This window comes from Lissotriton vulgaris, chromosome 3_1 (assembly GCF_964263255.1).
Source record: "Lissotriton vulgaris chromosome 3_1, aLisVul1.2, whole genome shotgun sequence".
Taxonomy (NCBI): Eukaryota; Metazoa; Chordata; class Amphibia; order Caudata; family Salamandridae; genus Lissotriton; species Lissotriton vulgaris.
In genome coordinates this window covers 752145771-752165209 of record NC_141689.1, presented here as the reverse complement: position 1 = coordinate 752165209, position 19439 = coordinate 752145771, and the positions used below count along the sequence as shown (strand labels likewise).

General features: G+C 42.3%; 1 protein-coding gene across 2 annotated transcripts in view; it reads right to left on the bottom strand.

Annotated features, from left to right (window-relative positions):
- The window catches only part of DMXL1 (Dmx like 1), a 2236090-nt gene that overhangs the window by 864121 nt on the left and 1352530 nt on the right, over positions 1–19439 (bottom strand). For both annotated transcript variants that reach the window (XM_086961064.1, XM_086961065.1), the window contains exon 28: positions 6744–6992. In XM_086961064.1, coding sequence (XP_086817190.1) covers positions 6744–6992 — 249 coding nt within the window. The remainder of the gene's footprint in view (positions 1–6743; positions 6993–19439) is intronic.

The window sequence follows — 19439 nt, the reverse complement described above, 5'->3', positions numbered from 1 at the left end:
CTGCTCCCTTTCAATACCCCTGCACCCCATAATCATAACCCACCCTTACTCCTTAAAATACCCCAACACCCTTAAACACTAACCAATCTTAACCCTACAAATATACCCTGTACCCCAAAACACAAACCTATCCCTAAACCCTAAAAATACCCCTGAACCTCAAAACGAAAATCTAGCCCTGAACCCTATAAATACCCCCGTACCTCAATCCCCAAACCTACCCCTGAACCCTAAAAATACAACTGTACCCCAAAACCCAAACCTAGGCCTGAACCCTAAAATACCCCTGTACCCCAAACCTAGCCCTGAACCCTTAATACCCCTGTACCCCAAAACACAAACCTACCCCTGAACCCTAAAAATACCCCTGTACCCCAAAACCCAAACCTAGCCCTGTACCCTAAAAATAACCCTGTACCCCAAAACCTACCCCTGAACCCTAAAATACCCCTGTAACTCAAAACCCAAACCTAGCCCTGAACCCTAAAAATACCCCTGTACTCCAAAACCCAAACCTAACCCTGAACCCTAAAAAACCCTGTACCCCAAAACCCATACCTATCCCTAAACCCTAAAACTACCCCTGTACCCCATAACCCAAAACTATATCTGAACCCTTAAAACACCCCAAAACATATACCTCAGTACCCCAAAACATATACCCCTATACCCATACTTACCTTATCCAAACATTAAAAAAAACATGCTTTTACCATTCATGCATTTACAACGAATTTCGTTGTAAATGTATGTATGGTAAAAGCATATAAAATGTAATGCCATGCGTTATAATGGGAAAGAAAGTTGCGGAATAATGGGTGTTTACCCTCCCCGGTAAGTACATTGGTGGCATGGCGGCACACATCTCCAGCAACATACTCATATTTTTTCACCACCCATTTGAAAAATGCACAGGTCTCTCCCATTGATGGCCAGCACCGACATACACTTTTAGACACACCTCCCGCCACAAGTTCTAGAATTGCCAACTTTAGAGCTGGGGAGCTACGTTTGAATCTCGGCATCAGCTCAACATCCTGTGATTCCAGGCAAATTGCTTTGTTTCCCCGTGCCTACAACAAATGAATGTGTTCTTCTGTAATGTAAATTGTGCTCATGCCATGTTGTTGAGTTTGAGCTATATAATATTGCAAGGAAAAATAAAGTAGGGAAACTCGAGTTCACACACTACTGAACGCGCACTCTTAAGTGCATCAGCAGTGCACTGTGAATCGGAGCGTTTCACAGGCCTGTCACAGATAAGAAATGCTATCAAAACGAAATCCTACAAAACAATATACTACTGGCCAGCAGCAATTCATACCCGGACAACTTCGGGACGGGCTGCTAATATATATATATATATATATATATAAATAATTCATAATAAGTAATCATCTTTTTTCTCTGCTGACCGAATACAGCAGCTAAACTCATTCATCAGTGAACCTGTACTTCGATTCAGAAATCCGTTTCCATATGATAATCAATAACCCTCACAAGGCATTAATATGCATGTTCATTATTTGCCATGTAATGTGCTCCACAAGAGGAATCGGCGTTCCGTATGGACAGGTATGACCTGGGGGGGCGGGGGGGGGGGGGGGGAGGGTATATGGATATAATAAACATCGAGGACCTAAACTCATAGGGCCAACAGCGCACACCGTACAAATATGGTTCAATGCACTCCGTGCGCTTGGTTTGGAGGGGGTACTGACACAAGCCCCTCCGCTGTGGGACACCCGACGCTTAGGCAAAGTACGCAACACCAAGGGATTTAAACAATGGGACTTAATTGGTATTTCCCGGATTGGGGATTTATGGAAGAAGGGTAAGCTCCAAGAAACATATGGGATGGCACTGACGGAAACTTTCCGCTACATCCAGGTGAGCCACGCACTTAAGAATCTCATCCCGCCCAGCACTGAGCTCCCGGAGGCCTCACCACTAGCGGATAGATTATTGATGGACCTCATGACAAAAAAAGCGATTTTCCAAACGTACCGCAAAATTGTAAACAATCAACTTGATCCCACAACAACCGTCAGGGACAGATGGCAGACCGACATAGGGGAACTCAACAAGACAGACTGGCAGGAGGCGCTGTCCTCCCCGAGGGAGGTAGCAATTCCCTCTAGATTATAGTTAGTGTAACTTAAAATCCTCCACCGCTTCTATTAAACATGAACGAATATGCACCGCATGGGACGCGCTGACACACAACCCTGTCTACGGTAGTGTGGGGGGCTGGGTACCTTTTACCACATACTGTGGGATTGCCCGGAGATCAAACCATATTGGGAATCAGTCATGTGCACCATCTCGTGGGTGGGCGGAGCTGCCGTTGAACCGAATACAAGTGCTGTCTTTTAAATGTCTGGGAGCCGACAGACCTCAAACAAATGGCCCAAAATTGGCGACATTGGGCATGATGATAGCAAAGCGAAACATAGCCCAACACTGGGGAGCGAGACTGACTCCCACACATCACCAGTGGTGCTGTGACATGGATGGCGCAATGATAGCGGAGAAATTTATGTATATGCATGGAGGCTGCCCCAAGAAATGGACAAGGGTATGGTGAAAGTGGAATGCCTTCAGAGGCAACATTTGTGATCCGCCTAGGGTGGAGTCGCTGTCTGATGTTAGCGATTAATTTTTCGGGTCGTGAGGATTATGCTGTATCCATCAATTCACAGTGCAGCGTTGCTGGAAACATACGGGGTAACTGTGTGGAAGAAAATGTAGATGTAACCAGTGTGTATAAGACTGTTTGTACCATCATGTGTTATTTCTATACCAAAATATGCAATAATATGTACCAATTTTTGGAAAAGGTTAATAAGTACGTAAAAAAAAAAGATTTGGTGCTAACCCTGCAGTGAAATGTCCACAAATCAATGTGACATCAAGGACTGCATTCTGAACAGTTCTGTAAGGTAAGAGGGGAATTGCTGCAACTAAACTGGATATACACTGGTGTACTGTCAGCATACAAGTGGTACAGTTAACAATGTTGGGACGTGGGGAAAAGTAAAATTCCACAATTCCATGGGTAGAGGTGACTTCATCAAAGAGGAAGAAATTCGAATGGACACTTTGGGTCCAGTGGCTAAGGAGAGATTGCAACATAATGACCACTTTGCTAAGCAACTCGCATCACAGTAGTTAACCCAAGTAAGGGAAGTACAGGCCTTATTAGACAACCTCTTTAAAAGAAAAGAATGGTCCACTGTATCAAAGGCCCTCAGAGAGACACAACATTACCAGTAATGTGCCAATCTGTTTCAATCTTTATTTCGGCCGCTTTGGCCATCAAAGATAAGCAAAAAAACACATATGGAAAAATGTAAAACCATCGAAAATATGCAGCAGGACATGTTATACAGTGTAAAATCATTCCACCCTAAGAAATAAATACTACTAGAGTGAAAACAGATAAAAGACCATACGTTTAAAATTCTTAGTCTTAAAATTAGGTGGACAACTGCGGCTTTAAAATCCGGGTGCGAGTATGCCAGACATTTGTTAGAAAGAGCTAGCTAGTGCAAACACCGTTGGTCCCGAGACATCAGTTTTTAAAATTCTGTACATCCAAGGTTTCTAATGAATGGTAAGAGCCAATATTTCCTTGCGGCTTTGTAAGTAGGGCAAAACAAGACCACATGTAGGTCGCTTTCCTCAGCACAAATGCATGCCGGGCATTGCTTGGTAGAGGGTGGTGTTGACCAGGAGCTAGTGAAGGACCGCAGAGGCAGTGTGCCATATCTCCATTGGAGGAATAGCTTCCTGGCCAGCACGGGAGTCATACCATCCAAAACCCTCTCCAGCCTATATGAATCCTCACTTTGCATGAATGCAGATGTTAATGACCTCTCACCCTGGCAATCTACGACCCTAGCTAGTTTCTGCTCATGGTAAGCATTGGCCAAAACTCTTCTTGGGATCCTTAGTGAAGCATTAGCTGGATCGGACCATAGGTCGGGGAACCCTAATCTCACACAGGACTTTTTTATATATTTTATCCAGGGGATCTGTAGGGCTTTGGGGTGGGTTAGAAACTCCCTCAGTTCCGCCCTGTAAGTAGAAAGTTCTTCACTACTCCATAACCTTCGCCATCTGTGCCAATCTCTTCGCCGATCACCTGCAGAGTATAATTTCATAATCCAACTAGCTTTGGTTCAGTGCCATGCTGGGGTTATAAATCGAACTGTTGGGAGGCAATGATGTATTTCAAGAGATTTCAGTAGCTGATCTACTACAATATTCTTCACAAGTAAGGTAATGTGGTTATGGGCTGACTACCAAAAATGAGAGCGGCATTTAAACTGTGTTATTCCAAAGGCAGGAGGGTGCATGGTGATCTTTTTAAAAGGTGAAATAAGTGGTTTTAGTAAATTATTGAGAGTTTACAACTTACAGGAGGAAACAAAAAGGTTACAATTTCAAGAGCTCAGTGCTGGGGGCTGGGTCAGTAATTGAATCATGAGTTCTGACTCTGCACAGAACATCCAGTGGAATAGGGGTAGAGTGAAAAGAGATCAGTTTGGAAATGTAGCTGACAATCATTTTCCTGTATATAACACCTTGAGTGGTTCTTTACTGTTGCAAATATTCCAGGCATTCTATTTTATATTCGTTTTTAACAAAAAGAGAGGTTTGATTATTATATAATCAGTACAGAGCAAGGTTTCTTATATGTGTTAGAGGAGAACGTTTTTATTCCAATAACTGCAAAAAATTGACATTAGTTTAAGGACCTTGGTGTATGCAGTATTTGACTTCAGCTCGATAGCTGGCCGGATTTTTTGTCTTTGGATCTAAATTAAACTAAGGGACAGAGTGTGTCTGGGTCCTAGATTCACTGCTGGTCTAAGGCACTTATGACTTTCTCCACTGACTTTCTAAAAAAAACTCTAACGGTTTATAAAGAATCTGATGTGTGCACCTTTAAATGTGTGAAACCCAGAGTTTACTAAAGCCCACTTACATGAACACACATCTGAGGTGGATGATTAACATTTCAAGCACAGACTGAAATGCCACATCATTCACGAATGGATTTCTTTGCTTGTACTTTCTGGTTAAGCAATATTAGACATCAATGACGAAGTTAGGAATTCCCAGTTTGCATAGGGTTTGAATACAGCAGTTAACAAGCTGGATAACTGTTTGCTGTATAAAACATCCATCTCCTGAATTGGTTAACTGCATCAAGCTCTGGTGCCGCATTCAAGAAAGTAGAGGATGATGGAAAACGTGAGCATTTTTGATATTTTATTTAAATCTATGTGTTGAATATAACAGGTCTATAGATAGGCACTGGGGTGCTACATATGAAAATGTAACATAAAACAGTTTGCACGTGTTACAATTTCAAGAGAGAACCAAATACAGAAAACACGTGAAAAGTGAAGTGATTAAATTGCTCCCAAAAAATATAACATTTTCACAATGATACTGAGAGAATTCTATACTATTGGCTCGTTTTCTGAATGGTGTAAGAAATAGTCAACTATTTCCTAGCAGTTGGTTTTATTATCTCAATTCACCTTAGTTCTAGGTAGCTGTACCGGCATTGGATGTAATCTACTGCATTAGCTGAAGACATGATCTCAACTCTACATCTATGTGAACTAAAAAAGTTACTTCAAATTGTACTCAAGCTTTGAATGGTCAGTGGTTTAATCACACTGAAAGGCACGGCAGATGAGGCTTGTCACAGAATTAAACAAACTACTTACAATTAACTCTCATAAACCTTTTATTACTTATTTTAGCCCTCAGCAGATATAATTATATGCTCATAAATGCGAAACCGGACAGGCATACAAAATGCGTGCACCATTCGATAACCCAAAATCTTTGAAAAAATATTTCAGTTATTAAGGAACTATGGGCCTTATCTAGCCCTTGGTAGTCATCTCGTTGTCACAATACCCTGACAGAGGGCCAACTGTGATAAGCAGCAAGAGAACCATACCTGACAGGTATCAATCTCACTGCCGTGATAGGAGCTGCAGCTTCGGCGGCTGCTTTCACTGCATTGCTGCTGTGTAGGCATCACCCAAAACGGGGGTTTGTTTCAAGAAAACAAAAAGATAACAATGGGCTCACTCGGCAGGGGCTTTATCAATGTTCATGGAGGCCAGTAATCATTTACCCGGGCAATCACTGTCTCTAAATAGGGCAGGGTGTCTGTATTCTAACCCAGCAGTCCTATGGACGATGGACTGCTGGGTCATGGGTAACCTCCAGCTAGCAGAGTCTTCATCAGAAATTACACAGCACTTTCCCTGACTTTAAATAAAGCAGGAAAACCATGGATTTGGTGTGGCAAGAGGAATGCCATTTTACGGAGTTCCTCCGTCTCTGCCACACCCTGAATAAGTCCTTATGTCCAGCAGAAAAAGACCCAGGTCAGGTGGGTGTGTTGGTAATCTTGTATGGAATGCCATAGTAGCCATTTTGCTTACATGATAATAACTCTGGAGGTATTTAGTCAGTGATACAGAATTTAAGACGTTTTCCAGTTATTGAGATAATACAATCCATTAGCACAAATGGAAATTTAAAAAGTAAACACATTTTACATCGGAATATGTTCTAAAAGAATAAAACATTCTATTTCTTACTATCTATGTACTAGCAACCTTTTTGAAACAAACACCTGGGAAAACATTTCAACTTGCTTTTGCATTATATTTGAAAAAATTAATAAAATACACTAATGCACTTACCTCGATTAGGCTTTAATCGTACTTCTCCTTTCCCTGGAATGCGGGCTCCACCTCCAAACACAGCCGACCACATTTTATCATTCAAAGGATGAGCAATGATACGGAATAATTCATTGCTTGAATGAGTTGCCAGGCCGTGTACGAAAAGACTTAGATAGACTGCTGTTAATATTTCACAGAGCAAAACTGTGAGTCCTGCCTGTGCCTCTTCTCCAGCGAAATTCAGAAGACGAATTAGAGCAGTTATTCCTGAGTCAAGAAGAAAAACACATTTCAATATATTTTTTATAAAAGGTAGTTTTACATTTCAAATCAAATCTTCCTTTATGTGACTTGACAATTCACTACAAGGAAATGCGCAATGTATTAACAATTATACTTAAAGTAAACAATGTCACACTTTGAAGAAAATACAAATATAGAATTACCATTACAAACAATTTACATGACTTACATACAGGTATTAATTAGGAGTATCGATTTTAAGCAGCTATGAAACTGTAAACAGGTTTTTGTACTAATGCTCACTGCGTTAAGCTGCTTAATAACATTGATGCATCTAACGTCACTATACCAAATCTCTCAAACAGTGGATTCAGCCCCCCAGTTCAAGGACTTTGCATACATGACATAAAATCATAAAGTGCTGGGTCTTTCACATTTAAACCATGATGTAATCAGCTGATGGAATTAATTGAGTATATGAATATAAAATAGTGAAAATGATCCACAAGCTCATTTATTGATATCCATAAAGCAGTTACTCTCTGCTTAAAAGAAATCTAAGGTATGAGGTAGTTGCATATTTAACAAACTGTGTTGTTGAACTTCATATGTAAATTATGAACTCAGTCACATATGGCTTTTGTGAGTTTTTTAGGTTGTCGAATAAGTTACTTACCTCAGGTAATGCCTTATCTGGTAGAAACAGAATCTAGCCGCACATTCCTTATCTTAGAATTCTCCCCAGGAGCTATACTGGATCGGTAAATTGGTTTACAGCATGTAGGAAATTAAGATCTGCTTTCATCGTCACCCCCGCTTTTTGCTGGTGTCATTATGTTTTTCTGACTAGCGTGACTGGGATCCTGCTAATCAGGACCTCAGTCTCTGTGGTTCTTCCCTACATTGGACATGGTGAGTACTTGGGTACACCCCAGATTGGCTACTGGCGTACCCTTGTAAGTCCCTAGTATATAGTAGTAAGGTACCCAGGGCATAGGTAGTCCAGGGGACCCCCATGGGCTGAAGCATGTATTCTGCCACCCATGGGAAACCACTCAAATTGTGACTACAGGCCTGCCATTGCAGTTTGTGTAAGCTGGTGCTAGCACCACTTAAGACAGATATAAGTGTCCTTATACCAGAGGTCACTGCACTTAAAACCTATAAGTGACCCCTAAGGCTGGCCTTTCAATCGTGAAGGCAGGGTGCTTGGTTATAAGTGTGAGGGTGCCCCTGCAAGAGCAGAACATCCCTCCAAAACACGAAATCCATTCTCCCGGGTTGCAAGTGCATCAGCCATTATGATACATAAAGTGGCCATGCGTCATACGCGATGGATAACTAAACTGGCTATAACAAACCCTGGCATGTATGGTATCAAACATGTTGGAAGCGTACCCCAACACCACTACAAACAGTGTTGGAAGTATGATTCCATGCACTGTAAAACTCCTACGGGAGCCCCCCAGTGCTGTGGGTACCAGTCTTCTAGACTCGGACAGCAAACTATGGCTGCTGCCTACCAGAGACTTGATTCTGCCCTCCTGCTGTTGAGTCAAGCTCGAGCAGGGGAAGGCAGAACAATAGGTTTCCTGTCACAGGGAGGTGTGACCACCTCCCAAACAGGAATACGTGCATTGGGATAGGGTGGAGAAGTTTGCCAGCCCCACTAGACTGCTTTGAAGGGCCCATTTGATGTACTCTTTGCATACTCCAGTTGGAAATAGTTCAGTGAGAAGCTGGCTCCTGCTCTGGCGCAAAACTGAACAACTGACATGGGAGTATCCTCCCCGCTGTCCAGCCCCTCCTGTGGGAGGGATCTCTGAATCGTCCCAAACTTTTCCTTAGGGTACTTTAGGGCTTACCTGTGGGGGGTTCCTTAGATTCATCATGGGACATTATTCAGATCCAAAACCACTTCATCTACAACAGTCTGGGCACTTTGGACTTTGCTGGACTTTGCTTTTGGGAAAAGAGACTGCAACTGAGAAGGCTCCTGGTCTCGTCGTCCTTCCAGTCTTCTGCGTCGTATGTGCCTGTGCTCAATGCAGGTTTTTCTACAGGCCTGTGGACATCCAAGACACCAGAAGGAATCTCCCTTAAAGTGAAAGAGTCACTTCCTTGCAAAGGCAGGCACCGCAATGAAGCTGACCAGTCTGCCGTTCCTGAGCTCCTACAGACTACGAAAGGTTCAGCAACACAGGTGGTGGTTCTACAACTTCCTCGAGGCCTGCACTGTCTTCACAGTAATTTTGAAGCCAGTATCCCTCGTCCGAACCCCTGGAACAGTACCCCTGTGCACTGCATCAATTTGCCGCTGCCAAGGCTTGTTGACTCTCTTCACCAGAGATCTTCATTCTCCAAGAAGCTCCAGCCTCAAGCATTTCCTGCCACCAAGATCTTTGCATGCACCACATCATCTGCACCATGAGCCTTCATCTTTTGGTAAGCTGCTCGAGGTTCTCTTGCAACTTCTGTGCCTTCCGCCCATGGGTCCTCTTTAGGTTTTTCTTTGGCTCCAGTGGGCTCCCCTGTTTGCTCGGGCTCTGACTTACCTGCTCCTGGCGAGGAACTAACAGTGTGCAATATTGCACCAGCTTGGGGCTTGGTAACACCCTCTCATGCCACCTTTTCAAGCTGGTGGAGCAGGTGGTTCACAACAACACTGTCCAGTGTAGTTGAGTTCCATAATTTCACCCCTTGTAAACTTATTGTTCTTACTGTCCACCTTGTGTATTTGCATGGCAAGACTAAAACACTAGCCTTCTTACAAGAGCTGAGGCTTCTCAAATTATTGTATTTCATAAATGAATCCAAAAATATTTTCAGAGCTATTTCATGGAAGATTTTGTGGATCTAACACAATGCTTTGAAGATAATCTGTTTTTTTTCCCCCTGGAAGCCAGTGTAGTTGGCAAACATAATGAAGGCAGAGTCAAACTTTTTGAGATAGAACATGGATCTTACCAGTGCTTTTTGGATTTTCTGTAAGCAACTTAGGGATATTTGAAGAAGACCTAGATAGGCAGAATAAACATAATCTAGGTGTGATTGAACAAAATTGATTGCGGCCATTACCTTGTGGGAAAAGGGCAGGAAGGGCATAAAATGTCATTAGATGCGAATCTGGTGGAAACAGTATTTGGTTACATTAGTAATCAGTTTCCAAAATTCAGAAGAGAGTCTATTACGACTCCCAAAGTGGGACAATCTACAAGTAGCATGGAAAATAAAGAAGCCACCTATAGATTTATTTTATTGAAAACAGGAAGGATCTTAATTTTTGTAGAAGATTAAGGAATTTCTGATCCATCCAAGATGCTATTGCATTCAAAGTGGCTGATGGTGGGGTTTGTAGGGTCATCTTCTAGGTTGCGTCTGGTTGATAAATGTGAGATGCATGTACAAGATAAAGATCCAGACAACGCAAACAAATATAGATCGGCATGGAGCCATTATCTTGATACTAAGGTACAATATCTTTCAAGAACAATTTATGGAAAAACAGTCTGTAAATCAGAACTTGCCTTTCACTTTATCCGACCTGATGTTGAATGTTCTGAACAAAGAAAGATTTGCTGTAGAAGAGGGTCAACATTTTGGATCAAGATCTGTGATCAAACAGATCTGATACAGGGGAATAATGTTTCAAGACAACATCTTCTGGCAATATTCCAGTTTCATATAAGCTTATAGTCTTAATACTGCACACAAAGGATATGGAAGTAAAGAGTGCCTTGACTGGAAGAAATTGATACTGAGAGGTTTCAAATATTTCTTGAACCGGATAATCCAGGGCTGGATTTCAGAACTGCTAAAACATGCCACATATGAAACACACAAACTACTTATCTCTGTCAATATTTCTCCAGCGTTGGTATCTTTCATGGATTCACAAGCTTGAATCCTTCTCGGTCGCCGAGGTGGGAGCCTCTGGTCACATACAACATCAGAGCAAAGGAGCAATTATCCATAGAAAGACGTGAACAGTTCTAGTTTAGTAGCACATTCCCCAAATTGGAAATTATTAAAACTCCAAATAATAAGGTGGAAGAGCTTTGAACTCCACCTACCACTCCCTGAAGCAACCATAGCTCAGATTTCAAAGCACATAAATGCAGGACACAAACATAAAACGAATCCTGCAACATTATCGCGAGATTAATTGCTGGTTATATCAAAGAGCATTATTAAAATTATGCCACTAGAAACTGGCAATACTTCATAGGCCCCACAGTTAATGGCAGTTTCAACTCTCTCATATCTGTCTTTGTGTAATTAGGCTGTTGTGATCCTATCTGATTGTCGTGACAAATGTAGCCCAATTCATCACTCAAGTTTCTGAGTTTCAAAATATATATTTGGCTCAATCGCACCAATCTTTGGTGCAGTAATTCTTATTAAGGCAGGTGTCTTATTTCTGCTCATATCAACTATCACGTGGTGTCTCTTAGGCTCGGTTTTGTCTTAATGGCCGTGCGCACTGTAATCAGGGCATGTTTGAACTTGAGCATGAAAGCGCGTTAGTTCACAATTCCGGCGTTATCATAGTTTTTACTGGAAGGTGAAAGCGCGTTATCTCACAATGCGGGCGCTTTCGTGACGTACCTTACATATGGTATTTCCACACTTCAACGGGTTCAAAGGGAGAGCGAGGGTGCCTACTGCGGGGAAATGAAACAATAAGTAAATAAATACTAGCGGTTGGTCGTGAAGGCTGGTTGAGCTCGTGTTCCTTATATCTGCGGCTAATTTCCTTTAGCACTGTTTGTGCTGATGCTGCCTCCAAAGACCCGGAAGTGGGAGCGAGTAGCTCCGGTTGTATTTACAGGAAGTTCGAGTCATTTACACAGCTGAAAGACTCGTTTGTGTAGACGCAAGTCTTTCTTTTAATGGGCAAATCGATTTATTAATATGTTGAACGATAAATCTCAAAGTAAGAGCTAATGATTATAGCGCCATTGTTATTGTGCAAATAGGGTCGAAAAAAACAAAAAAGATAAAACCAAATGAATTTGCATGCCGTGATTGTGTGTGATTGGTGCCTCCAACTTCATGAGTTCTCACGAAATAAAATAAAAAATTCTTATTTCATCAGTTTGTTTTGGGAGTTAAGTAACAGATAGGGTATTTTAGGAATTTTAGTCAGATTAGTAACCTTTCCTAAGTGTTCCCAGAATACGAATTCATGGGAGTTAAGTGACAGATAAGTTGGTGTTGGGAAAGAGTCAGATTAATCTGCTGGGTTTTTAAGTTAAAAAGGACAGTTTGTTTGTTAATCTGAGGAGCCTTATTGTTTATCACTTTTTTAGATGGTTAAGGTGAAAAAGCTTAAGGAGAGCACCATTTGTTGATCATTATTTTTAAGTTCATTATTTTTAGAAGACGGGGTGCACTTGTTAAGGCTCAGCCATGGAATGTTATCATTAAGGCCCACTTAGTCAGTATGTAATCTATGGATCCATTTCTGTTATTTTTCTAACAGGATCTTTTCAGCATTATGGTCTTCATTCTGTAGTGTCTCCAGGACCACCCAGTGCAGCCTCCAGGTAGTGGCTGGACATCTTTGTGGTGCTTTTTTTGCATTTTACATTACTCCGATACTCGCAGATTCTATGCTTGACGTTCCTGCATGTCATTCCGATGTACCGCATATTGCAAGGACAGGTTATCATGTATACCACGTGGCTGGTATTACAGTTTGTGTGGTTCCTTATCGTCCATTTCACGTTCGGAAGAAGTTGTATTTCTTTTACTGTTCGAGTGAGATTACTTACCTTGGTCCTGAAGAACGCCCGCTAGACCTACCTATGCATCAAGGGCAGAAACATGTCGATCACTTTTAAACCACTTATCTGTGTGCGTATGAATCCCTAGAAATTCACATTATGCATGACCTTTCTTATCTACCTACAAATCATCCGAATCCAGACCAGTTTAGAATCTGGCTGTCCGGATTTTTAAATCCCCATTGAGCACTGTCCACATCACTTATCACTACTGCTTTTAACCATGTGTAAGATCCTCCGGGTGGAGGCTGCATAACAAAACTGACCCTATGATTATGCACACACGTGTATGAAGAGCGGAGAACCAAGATATACCGCTGTATCGACCTTCCCAACACGTGCATGAGGGTTTTGATTTGGGACACACACATTTTCAAAACCTGCATACCCTGGTTATGCTGGACCAGTGATCCTTTCCCCCTCTGAGAAGTAATTTGCAATAGTCATACATAATCTCTAGATGGATGATCTTCTTGTGCTTGGGCGCCATGCTAAGAGAAAATGGATTGGGATGAAGTATCCAACGTTTATGGCAGGACAGCTGAAATGAGCTTGTGCGGAAAGAGGATAGGGGGAGAAACAGGAAGTTGTAAGATGCCTTGGTACCAGGATTAATTTTGGAGTCACCAGGCTACTGTGTGTTTCTCCTGCCTTGATCTTGGCAACCAGTCCTGGAACAATTGGAAATAACAGGGAGGCAGGAAAGTTCCTATTCAAATAATTGAAAATGCACTGTGGAAACGTGCCCCTTTTTGCATGGTTACCCCCCACTTTTTGCCTGACATCTGATGTGACTTGACTTGATGTGCCCCAGGCCCCTGCAAATCAGTTTTGCAGGACCAGTGTTCTTTCCCAAAACTGTACCTCTGTACCCTCAACTTGCACATCCCTGGTCACAGGAAGGCCCCTCGTTAAAGGTACCATGGGTACCAAGGGCACTCTGGCCATGGAAGGTCTCTAAGGGCTGCAGCACCTACTGTGTCACCCTTAGAGACCCTGTACCCTAATGCTCACACACTGCCATTGCAGGCTGGGTGTTCTGGTGGAGAGAAAAGTGAAGAGCCGACATGGCACACATCCCTGTGTGTCATGACTGCAACGCACTGCCTCGGGCCTAGGTAAGTCACCCCTCTAGCAGGGTGCACTAGCCCTCACGTGAGAGTACAGAGACATGAGCCCTGTACTCCTACAGTTTCTAAGTCCATTCTTAGACAATTGAAGGTGTAGCAAAGCCATAAAGAGTACATGATCTGGGAGTTGGTCGTTTGAACTCCACATCCCCATAATGGGTTTACTAAAACCTGGAAAGTTTGGTAGCAAACCTCTCAACACATTAAACCCACACTGATGGCAGTGTGGGATTTAATGTATAATGCACTCAGAAGGGCTCAAAGAGATGCTCACTGAAAAACAGGCTGCCCTGGTGTGATTCCCTAATGGCTGCCTGCCATTTGCCACAACCAGACAGGTTTTCGGGCCCATGACTAGAGAGGTTCTGCTCTCCGAGTCCAGAAACAAAGACCATCCTGGGCAGAGGTGCCATGCCTCAGCTCCCAAGATGGGCTGGGTCCATGAAGGAGAAGCTTCAAATGCCTGCCACCTTTGTAAGCTGTCCCTGGCTTTTGCTGCCCTGGCAACTGGCTCCCACTGGTTCCAATGCCCCCCCCCCTCTCCCCACTTTGGGTGGGAGAATCTGAGGGAAAACCAAGCTGGGAGGAGAGATGTGCCTACCTTTGCCAACCCCACACCTCAGGTAGGAGAGTCAAGGTGAAGCACAAATCTCAGTCCCCTCCATCTTGAAGATAAGGGGACCCAGCCAAATAGGAAGAGGCTCATGCCTCCCTCCCACTGTAGGGTGGCATAATAGGGGATGCACCCACCCCAATGAAGAGACCCATTGGTCCCAACCTGCACACCCCTTTAAACGCCCCTAAATGTAGTATTTAGGGGTGACCTTGAACCTTGCCTCCTCAGATTTGAGAGAATGGATTTAGCCTGAGGAGCCCACTCTTCTCCTTTAAAAAGGGCTCTAGCATAAGTAATATTCTGGTACACACCAGACCTCAGAACGCAAAAACCCAAGGGTAGAACCGACCTAACAACCTGCTTTCTAAACCCACATCACAGGACAGTGTGCATGTGGAACATGTAAAGCCTGTCCACTGACTTCAAACACAAAGAAACATAGATCTCGGTCTCAAATATCTTTGGGAATTAAGGAACCGCACCACCTGTAATTCGGAGAACATAATCGATTTTATCAAATGCCCATTTGGCTACCAATATGACGCCATGACTACCGGACGCATACAAATCAGAATCCTAGAGCACATGAGCAACATCAGATGCAAAAAGACGATTACAAAATTAACTGCACCTTTGCTCGAGATGAAACATTCAGAAAAAGACATTAGGTTATAAATGATAAACTTTACATTCATATAACAATTAAGGATGTCACCAATTTTCTGTTAAAGCAAAGCAACGATGGGTACACAGGCTCCAGAGCAGTTAAAGGGGGCTTAATGATTCATACCATGGTATCATTTAAACTGCACAGGGTGAAAGAAAATGAGAACTTTTTTTCCAAAACCCTGGAGGGGATTCCTGTAACTGAATATAATTACCTAGTAGTAATGATAAAAAAACATTATCACACTATAAAGAGCAGTGGTGGAAATTTATAAAGGAATGAGAGAAGGTCTGCATTCAAGATACGGAGAAGTCCTGGACGGGACATCTTAAACCAATCCGTCAGTCAATTTACACACCTGCCCTCCTAAAAAATAGAATAGGTTATTAACCATTAAGTCATTCAACTGATTAAACATCACCAGGTAAAGTGGGTGAATTGTAGACTTAAGTCACAAATGACCCCAATTAATGTGAGAATACAAACACATTTATATACATACAAAGAAACCACTCAGTTTGTATTATTCTTAGTAGTAGGTTTAAAAGCACGCGAGGAACCAGTGTCAAATACTACATTAGAATCCCTGACTATTCAGATACGGCCGCCGGAAGTACCCACTATGAAGTTAGAGTCCCGCTCTAGCAGTAGACCAGGACCGCAACAGAAAGTCACAGGATTGCGAGCTGCAGCCCCGGAAGACTTTTAATAGAAATGCTGACTCGGTAGTATCAGTGTCAGAGGGTGCAGAGTGGCTTGTATGGAGACGTCGCACCTTCATGAAGTAAGTGAGGTGGGGGTTTCAGAGCAGAACGCGGTCACTCTAATACTCTACTGCAAGACCTCGGAGGAGATCCGTACTGAGACACAAGTCCTGATTTATTGGCATAAGAATAGTGGGGTTTAGTAATGGGTGCATTAATTGTGTATCTCCTAAAGTTCTAGGCAATTGATGTGACAGAGGGATCTTAGTGACGAGAAGGGACCAGCAAATTGTAGCAGTCATTCAACCAGCATAAGAGGACGTTTGGAGATATATAAATAGAGACAGTTATAATGATTAACAGAAAACATGAGATAAAAAGGAGTCAATGTTAACATAAGTTATAGGATTCACCACCACACACAAAAAAAGTTATTCTCTTTCAAATACCTTTGTTTGCAGAGTGTGATTATAGGGTGACGGTCCCACTCTAGCCCCTAGTTAGGAGCAGCAATAATGAGACTTGGGTAAGGAAGCGGATTTTATTTTTTTAGATGTTTATAGCTTAGTTTAAGGTGAGGGTCTCACTAATCTATTTAGTAATCCTGGAGAGATTAGAACTTCACTAAGGGATTTGTATCCTGAAGAAAGCCAGTGACCCTTCAGGGCAATAGGAATAGCCTGAAACATGTTGATACTATCGGACAGAGTAATTGAGTTATTCTTTCTCCGATATACCCACTTTATACATTTTTAACCCTGTCAAGGAGGGCACAAAATAAATAAGGATGAGGTCACCCACTTAGAGAGTTTTAATACTCTTTTCTTTCTGCAACTGGTATCGCTTTCATGAAAAATTCTTTCTCAACAAAATATATGCGCTCCACTATGAGCATTAGTCTGGGCCAGGGTGTTGAAGCATCCCTATGATGAAGCATGCCACTATTTAGCGGGTATGGGGAATTTTAAACACCCCTATGTGTTTTCCTCCTTTACTATCTTTATGTCACAAACTCCAAAATGCTGATTAGGATAACTGGGAATCTACCCATTTTTGGCCTTCCCATTTGGTGTGTCCTATGGTCTGGTTTGGAGAGCCAGGAAAGGCTCACTCTCTAGTCCCTCCTAGATTTGCGATCCCCAACCTGCCTGAAGCTGAAAGCAAACGCCTGCAGCCTCAACCTGAAGGGTTCCCCCCAAACGCCACCGGAGCTAGTAAGACAATCCTGATGCAAAAATATACCCTTGCACCTGATGCTCCATGGCCTACCGACGATGTCCAGGAATCCCCCAAGATTCCAACTTACCTCTTCAGCTGGTGGTTGTCTTCAGGAAACCTCCCTGCCCGACCATGCTGTAGTGTAATTCCTATTTCCCTGATAGGCTCTGCGCATTGGAATAATATACACCAAAGATTTGACATAGGATTGAGGTCAGTATGTCTCTATCGAATACTTTAAACTTAATTACTTGTGTGTGCCAGCTAACTCAGAGGTCACTAGAAACTCTCGAATGAACAAGAAGGGATTAGTTTCTGACAACCGCTTAAACGTGACAACTTTGTTTCCCTTAGAGTCGGAACAATATCTTCAGAGTCGTGGAAACAATAGATTACAGTTTCACTCAGTCAATCGTGCATGCTTCGTTTCTACAGAGTTGCACAGAAATAGAGAGACAGGCGTTTCAATAAAAGGGTTTATTGAACAGTTATTTCTCATGCAAGAAATATGAACTGCAACAATCGTAAGACAGAATGCGAAGTATAATGCGTACAGCATTAACAGTCATATAAAATAATACTGTGATAACAGTCTGTAGCTACGACATATAAAAATAAATACATAAATAACACAGGCTAAAATACTCAACTGGTGCTTCTAAAACAATCCTACCCCAGTATACCTAACCTAAGTATAGTACGAGGTGCTGTTTTAGCTATAGTTTAGTTTAGTTGTGCCAAGAATTGCCAAACGTTTCTCTAGGTTCTAATCAGCTCCATACCTTTCCCGGGACTCGATCTCTAACACCCTGTAAGGAGAATCAGAAACACTGAAGCTGGATTCTCGGCGAGGAGGATGACAGCGTCTGGTCAGTGCGTCAGTTGGGGAGATGACTTCCTTCAGGACTTGCTGTGGTGAGCCGCATCGTGCAAGTAGGTAGCCGAACCGCACCGTGCCTTGCCATAGCAAGTGAAGGTATATTTATACCTTCAAGGTGTTTAGGAATGCCTGTATTGACGTAGAAGTCGGGCATAAGAACGACATCAATGAACCCCAAAGGAATAGATGTCCTAAAGGCTTAAGATTTTGGTTTTCCAAGAACTCGTTGTGACGAAGAGGATCGAATGTAGTTGACCATGCCTGTATTTGGTTAGCATGAGCAATGCCTAAATAAGGGCAGGATTTCTATGCCTAAAGAAAGGCAATGTGAATTGTACCTATACAAGGGCATGAATCGGGAAATCTATAGACAGTATCTAAATCGACACACAACACCCACTCCACTTTGCGATGAACGACCATACTAGATCCTAAACATGATAACATATCTAAAATTTCTCTACACAAGAAGTGCTAAAAGCATGTTTCAAATACATTGTAAATAATGCATTAAAACTAGTTGTAAGCATGAAAATGCATTGGTGCTGTACACATTAAAGCAATGTTTCATTCTAAGCATATGTTTACATTTGAATGCTAATTGAATGAATCATGAAAATATACATATTATGAAATGGCTCGTAAATAAAGAAGAAAAAAGGCAGAAACCATTTCATGTCAGATTATATAAAACTGTTTGTTCTGTGGACAAGGTCATATATTGTCTCTATGAATAGTTTTACTATAAGCAGATTACTTGTGCCAAAAATGAAAAATGAATCATAGGAAAAGATTTCCAAAGTTAGTACCTTGTTTTGAAAAACGAAGGTCAAATTCAGTGTCTCTCAGTACACTTTGTGCCAAACTCAAAAGTCAGTGTTAGGGCTTGGAGAAAACATGAAATCTTCTATTTCTGTAGACAAAAGTCTTCTACCATTGTAGGTGAAAGTTGGAATACCTCGTTTAGAAGATTAACCGGACATAGATGTGAACTATCGCCTTCAGCATTGGTCGCATCAGCAATGTTCACATCAGCAATGTTCGAATCAAATGTTACCTACGCACCTGTTGATTCCTCTCGTACCTCAGCAGTTGCAATTTGCGTCTGTGGTACCTCAATGAATGCTGTCATCAGAATTGGTAGCCGCTGGGGACAACACAGAGCATGGGCCGTTGCAGGGCCCAGCAGAGTATAAACACCCGTTGGCATGACTGATGGTAGTGTTAGACAGATGTCTAGCCCGCATTCTTCACCACAAAGCAGACAAAGTAGAACAGGTAAGATGCAATCTTGCCAGATTGTTCTGAATGAAAGAAACCATGTGGTATTTAATTCTCGTAGACGAGGTAAACCCAACATTTGGACGATGCGCTCACAACACTTCATCTCCTGCAGAGCTCGCTCCAAGGTGAATTGGGTGTCGCTGGTGATTTGGCTTGCCATATCGTAGCAGAAGGAGAAAAAAT